This window comes from Aulonocara stuartgranti (genome assembly GCF_965226115.1).
Source record: "Aulonocara stuartgranti genome assembly, chromosome: 7".
NCBI classification, from domain to species: Eukaryota; Metazoa; Chordata; class Actinopteri; order Cichliformes; family Cichlidae; genus Aulonocara; species Aulonocara stuartgranti.
Window position 1 is genome coordinate 21,850,496 of NC_138945.1, and position 7,159 is coordinate 21,857,654.

At 40.4% G+C, this 7,159-nt stretch overlaps 1 protein-coding gene across 1 annotated transcript; it reads left to right on the forward strand.

The window, feature by feature from the left end:
* The first annotated feature begins 415 nt into the window (after nucleotides 1–415).
* ak1 (adenylate kinase 1) lies at nucleotides 416–5,496 on the forward strand. The gene is made up of 7 exons (XM_082538233.1): nucleotides 416–550; nucleotides 3,765–3,799; nucleotides 4,418–4,453; nucleotides 4,559–4,722; nucleotides 4,915–5,031; nucleotides 5,121–5,312; nucleotides 5,413–5,496. Exons 2-7 carry the CDS (start codon nucleotides 3,793–3,795, stop codon nucleotides 5,476–5,478), a joined length of 582 nt encoding a protein of 193 aa, XP_082394359.1. The 5' UTR covers nucleotides 416–550; nucleotides 3,765–3,792; the 3' UTR covers nucleotides 5,479–5,496.
* The last annotated feature ends 1,663 nt before the right edge of the window (nucleotides 5,497–7,159 follow it).

Sequence of the window (7,159 nt, forward strand, 5' to 3'; positions counted from 1 at the left end):
TATTTGCATTTACACCACTCCCTGCATCACATCGGATAAACCTGCGGTGTAATTACAGCTGTTTTAATCTGCATAGTGTAATTACAAAGCACTGCAATTCTATTAAATAATAATTAGATTCAATATTCGGTTAAAAAGCACCATTATAATGCATCTGTGTTTTTTAATGGTTACATATCACTTAATCAAACTTCCTCAAACACTGAGCATTTTTGCATGTCACATGTCCTCTTCTTCTCATCAGATATCCCCCAAACTTGCAAAGACACACTGACCACAAGATTTTAATTTACTAAGGGGGTGTGTTGATGTGCAGCTGTCAGACCATGCCACTCCGCTTTCCCCACTTCCTCCTGTCCATCATCCCTTCTTTCCTCCCTCCTACCCAGAATGCAATGCAAACTTGAGCAGGCTCAGGCGAGCTATAAAAAGGCATAGAAGCGGAGAGGGAGGGCTGGCGTGCAGCAGGAACTGTGCAGTCACACGCACACGGGGATCCAGGGACAGCAGCCCCTTGCGCTGAGATCTAAAGCCACAACGCGAAAGAGAGGTCAGTACAGAGGACAAAGGCTCTATAGAGGAAAACAGGCAGGAAACGCCTCTGAACAGGGCTGGGTTTGTCAGAGAGGGAGACAAATAGAGGAATATCGGAGAGACAAAGTGGGCAGGGCTGTTTGACGGGATGGAGAGTGGGAATGACAGAGGCAGAGGTTCTTATGGGAACTGTCATGGGACCGTTTAGTCACACTTTAAAATGGTTGACATTTCTTTTTTTCTTTATGTGCCAAAGGAGCCAATCATGGATTTCTTTGCAGTGTAAAGGCATGCAGGGCTCGTCTGTCATTCACAGTGATGTTACTTAAGGCATTACATCATAATTATCCCCAAAACTATAATTAGCACTGATTTTATTTGCTTGTTTTGCTTTGACTTTTCCTTCTCTGGTTTCTTCTACTTTGATACCGTGTCAACATTCTCCTGAACCTGCAGCCATTTAAAAGGGCATTTTCATGCAACCCCGCGTAGCCATTAAAGTCCGCTGCAAAGCTTTCAGAGCCCGCGAGGATCATTAGCAGCTGATGAGGGCTGAGTGCTATTGATTCCTGTTTTTACGTGCAATTTGGAGCACAGACACATTAATAACACCCACAGCAAACAATTGAATGTCTCATGCTCCATCCTTCCACAAACAACACGGAATATCTCCCACCGCACTGACGTCAAAGGGTCCCCTGATTTCCCTTAAAGGGACAGCGCTCTCAATTAAAACCGCAGAGCACCCTGGTAACCAAACGATTTACAGGGAGAATGTGCTGTTAGATCATCGCTTTCTGTGTTTTGCTTTCAGGGGCGGTCAGTCAGAGCTTCATCTCCATGGGCTTTTTAGGAATGCTTGACAGATAACCTTTAACAGCTGCACATCGGCTTGAGTCTTTTTTTAGCAGGGCCGCATGTTTAAAAACGGTAATTAGACATGAGGGTGGTGCAGGCAAGATGGACTGTCCCATCTTCCTTAGGATGGATGTAATGGTGATTGTAGGATCTGTAAAGATAGAATTAAAAAAATCCAAAACTGCATATATGAATAGACCACCACTACTATATCAGGTTCTCTAAATAATTTCAGCACTTGATTGGACTGAATTGAATTTTCATATTGCAGGATTATATAAGGGACAATTTAGACACCAAGTCTCTGTTAAGACTCTCCCGAGGAAATGTAGTATGTAGTTTCCCTTCCATAATTGCAGACAGTGTTAAATGCCATGCCCACACCTAGGAGTTGTGCAATCAGGAGTTAGTACACATATGACATGTCAGGACACAGAAGGTGGCACCATAATAGGCCACACAGAGACTCCCAAAACAGGTTCTGTGCTGACTCAGATGTCAGCCTCCGAGTGACATTTACCCAGACCACAGGGTTAATGGCTGCTGACATACAACTGGACACCTGAGAAGCAACGGCAGGGAGCACTGAGGCGTAGTACAAGTGAGAGTCAGAGAACAAGCTGACAAACTTTTAATGCAAACCAAGAAGCACACACTAGGTTTAGGAATGTACAAGTTTCCTTCAGATTAAGTATACTTTAATGTATATCTTGCTTTTTCTGTCTGGCAGTTTAGCCATAAAATGACTCATATCGCACTGTTCTGCAAGCGTATTTTGCAACCTGGCACTATGCAAACTGTACTATTTGAATTGCAAGGGCTAGATAAAATGCAAACTGCTGCAATGTCACCAGGTCAGGTTTGTTTCAATTAATTTAATGCTACTCCTCGAGGTGTGGTTCTTTTAATGCATTCTAATAAAATCTTGCCACAGTAAAACAGTTCCTGGAGATCCTTGAGGAATATTTAACTCCTATTAAATAATAAATCCTAAAATACTGTTTTTTAGTTGTTCATTTAAATACACGGTCCACGATTACACTCAAAATGTCCAACACTGCACCTATGAAGATATTTGTCACCATATAATGTTTTTTTTCTGGTGTACAGTGTGTCCTTTCCTTTTTAGTGCCAATGCCAAGGCACTTGGAGGCACCAAGTAACCTGAGAAGTACTCTCTTGCCTTTTGACACACATTTAATTTGACATACAAGCAGCTTCTTAAGTTACTTTAAGACTATAGCTAGCCAATTTGTTTCATGTGTGTAACATAGTAACAAGCACAATAGCCAAAAAGTGCTGTATGCATAACTCCAAAGGCACACAAGTAGTGCAAAAACTCACCTCAGTGCACAGCAGCTGTGTGAGAGAAATCCATTTAATTTAGGAAACAATACATGACAACTTTGACAGAGTGTGTGGGCATATTTTTGACTGGCACTGCTTTAAAGTATTTTGTTTTTCAACTGTATGTTCAGACGGACATGCAGCTACTTGAACGTGCCTATTTATGCCAGCAACCCAGCCTTCTTCCTCATTCTTCAGACTTCTGTCTTTGAGTCAGCTAAAACGGACGTATAAACAGGAAACAAACTGGCTATTGTCTTTTTTAGATATGCCCAGGTCTATTAATACAACACTAAAAGGTATTTTATTACGCCAAAGGTTTTGTGAATCAAAATATGCTCATACCAGCTTTAACACTATAGGAAAGAAAAGCAGGGTTGCCATTAACAGCATGCTGTGTGCTGTTGTGTCTGCTCAGTCGTGCTCAGTACACTGTACTCTCAATGACACACCAGAAAACTGGCTTTTCCTACATTATACTATACAAAACACACACACAAACAAACTGTTGTGACTTTACCAGGAATAGTAATATTGCCAGCTTTACCAAAACCAATTTCCCCCCAAAAGTTGGAATATTGTGTAAAATATAAAATTGTTATGATATCTACTCCAAAATTTTCTCTGCTTTTGTGTCAATTCCTTAAAGATTTCATATGAATTCTGTTAAACTTTTAATTATAAATACTGAAATATCAAAATTATTTTCAATTTTATGCTGGGAATTATTCTAAAATGAAATGAAATGAAACAAAAAAACTATTTTAAATAGAGCAATTTGATCTTTTGAGCACACAAAACTGTCCTGTATTGCTTAAAGAATATGTAGAGGTGAAAACGACCCTGTTATGGTGATTATAGCCTAAATCTGGCACAGTAATTAAGGTGATCATGCATACATAATCCAAAGTTATTGATTTATACATTAAAGGGCTACCTATAAATCTATGCCTTGCTTGACCTTGCTTGCTGTATGTATCTTCTGTGAATATATTCACTTTTCTGTGTCCTTTTCTCTCTTTTAGTTGACCGAAAACACTCAGACGTAACACAATGGCAGGTAATTAATACACCTGTTCAAGTATTATTATAAATGTCTCTTTATTGATGATAATGAGGTGGAACGTGTTCATTTGTGTGTTTATTATTAATCTAATGGAGTAAAGGAAAGCAGACAGACGGTTGCGTTTCCATGGACTCTACTGCCCTCTTTTGGACAGTTTGGATAACACAGGGAAGGTTTTAATATGTACATTTTAAAAATATTGCGCTCGGATTCTTTGTCGTGATATTGCATTTAATGAAAAACCCAGACACGATCGCAGAATATGATTAAGAACAAATGGAAATGGCCTTATTGGCTAGATTTGCAATTCAGACTTTGTTATAAGTGCCTGGGAACACTTGGCAACAAAACAAGGGATAACAACAGTTGCCATGCCAACACTACTTAAGCAATAGCACTAAGCTAGACATAAACAAGCTCAGTCTAAACAGCCTGTTGCAGCAGTTAAAAATGGACGTGTTTTCTTCTTCATCATGTGCGCGTCTTTCCTCCACATCCGACTATCCAGACGGTTTGTTACAAAAAGGTTTTCCTTGTGATTTGAACTTTTGCTGTCAAGAAAAACCTCCCGATTCACGCATGTATAACTTTGTCTGTGCCTGCTCATTTCAGACAAGCTCAAAGATGCCAAGATCATTTTTGTTGTGGGTAAGTACCCTGAGCCGCTCTTAGCACTTTAGCAGTAGCGCATTTAGCTTTTATTTGCCTTCATGCCACATGACTGTTTTTTTTTTGTTTAATCTTCTTTTAAAGGTGGGCCTGGCTCTGGAAAGGGCACCCAGTGTGAGAAGATAGTGGCAAAGTACGGCTACACTCACCTGTCATCTGGGGATCTGCTCCGTGCTGAGGTGGCTTCTGGCTCTGAGAGGGGCAAGCATCTCCAGGCCATCATGCAGAAGGGAGAGCTGGTACCTTTGGTAAGAGAGGGCACTATAACTGAAATAATTGCGAGTATGCATAATTTAAAAGAAAACAAAAGGTTTCATGTTTTTTTTGTCCAATACTAAATGAAAAGACAAAATACAAGTGTCAGCTCTTCTAAGACACCTTTTTTTGTCAGTGCCATATCATAGTGAAGATTGATCATAATGTTTTGGGGCTACCTGCAGGACACAGTCTTAGACATGATTAAGGAAGCCATGATTGCCAAGGCTGATGTCTCCAAGGGTTTCCTTATTGATGGCTATCCCCGTGAGGTGAAGCAGGGGGAGGAGTTTGAGAAGAAGGTATGGGTTTAATTCATCTTTGCAGCAATGATTTAAAAAAAAAGAAAGAAAGACGGAAGCTTAAATGAACAAACTGTCTTTGATCCCAGATCGGCAAACCCTGCTTGCTGCTGTACGTCGACGCAAAAGCAGAGACTATGGCCAAGAGGCTTTTGAAACGCGGTGAGACCAGCGGCCGCTCTGATGACAACGAGGAGACCATCAAGAAGCGCCTGGACCTGTATTACAAAGCAACCGAGCCAGTGATTGCCTTTTATGAGAGCCGTGGTATTGTCAGGAAGGTGTGTGCGACTGCTGCGACAGCGGAAAAACAACATTTGAATCTCACGTGAAACGTCAACATATATTCTAACGCATCCATTGTCATCTTATTTTGCCCAGGTTGACTCAGAGCTGCCAGTGGATGATGTCTTCGGCCAAGTCTCCAAGGCTATTGATGCTCTGTAGTAAAGCAGCATAACTAGATGGGCCTGTGTCTGATTGTTTATTTTCAAATTTCAAAAAAACAAACTAAAAAAACAAACAAAAAAAGCCAAATCAAAAGAGAAACAATACACTTTCAACTCATTTGGCCATCAGTCTCAAAGATGTCTTAACTTTAATCCTAATCCAGCAATAAGAACCTAAAATTTTAAAGTTACACAGAAATGATTCTGTGTGAAGCAACTTTAAAAAATATCTCTATATGTACAACGTATAAGTCTTGTTTCCATTCTATACTTAACATTTACAGATATGGATGCAGGCCTGTCTACAACTCAGAGGTGCTGTATACAAGAAATATTAACCACCTTCTAACCTTTAAGGCCTACACTTGGTCAAACACGCACTTTACACTCCCCCTTTTTTCTCCTCTTAAGTGCTGCCGTATTAGAACCAAGAGTTAATGACTTCTTTATACATTGTGCCATTAAATAACTGCAGAGATCACTGTGGACAAACTGGTGGAACTTCATTTTCATGTTCGTTGATGGAGCTTTTAAATTACAGTTGCTGACCGCTTTTAACTTCACACGGTCATTTCTGTTAATCTATTTACCGTTACATTTAAAGCACAAAAAGGTTCAATTTCTTTTCTATTTTTTCATTAAGATATACACATGTTACATGTATTTCTATAATGTGGTATATGTAAAAATGAAAGATTAAAATAGCCTATAATAAAAAACAATTTGAGTTATTACTGGTGATTGTGTTACCATTGCCCTGCAGTCTGTAGTAATACTTAAAAAACATACTGTCTTCTTTACAGTGTATAAAACAATATAAAAGTCATATTGTGAGGAATCCTGGACAACAACAAGCGCACCTAAAAAGGGGACTTTGACCAGGCTTACGAGTTCAAAAGGGGAAATGGTGGTGTTGCTGAAGCTTGTAGACACAACAGGATGCAGAAAGCTGTGAGCCAGTCCTCTCCTGTTATAAAGTTTTCCCTTAAGACCTTGGTGACCACCTGGTCTTCACTTGCCTCTCATCTTCCTCTCTCTCGCACACACAAACACACATTTCCAGCTGGCCAAGCAAACACTGCGGCAGGTATCCGGACTACTCTCAAAGGAGAGCTCTGATCATGACCGTGTGCTGCAGGGACAAGGAAGAGGAAAACAACCTCTGAAAGGTGCACAGGATGTGTCCATTGGAAAGTCAATCAGGAGACGGCGTCTCTATGCGCTTTCATGAAGCCATTGAGGATGCGGCCTGAATGCTAGGAATGCTGGTCTTACTTAATAAAGGTAGAAAACAAAGGGAATGACCAGAGGTCGCAGTGGAATTTATCACGTACAGCAGAGAAAGAAAGACAGAGGCGCATGTCTCTGAATGGGGGAGAGAGGTGAGAGGGAGACGGGGGTGATAGCAACCCTAAGTGTGTGCGCGTGTCTACTTACCTACAGCCCTGCAAGTTTGGGATCTGCAACCAAGCTAACCTATTCTGATTTACTAAAAAATATATACAATACAGAGCAAATGTTTTGAGTCCCCCTTTATTTCTTGCTCTGTTATTTGGTGCTTTTGGTTTATTTAAGTAGTCTGGGCTTCTTGAAGGGCATTCAAAGCTCTTCTTTGGATGTTGGCTTACTTTTGTTGATCCCACACTGCTTCAATAATGTTAAAGTCTGAGCTGTTTCTG

What these genes read in the sequence shown, in the direction of transcription:
- ak1 (XM_082538233.1), top strand. An exon ending in GGGAGGAGTTTGAGAAGAAG is followed by an intron (nt 5,032 to 5,120) that starts GTATGGGTTTAA and finishes CTTTGATCCCAG; the next exon opens with ATCGGCAAACCCTGCTTGCT. An exon ending in GCCGTGGTATTGTCAGGAAG is followed by an intron (nt 5,313 to 5,412) that starts GTGTGTGCGACT and finishes TATTTTGCCCAG; the next exon opens with GTTGACTCAGAGCTGCCAGT.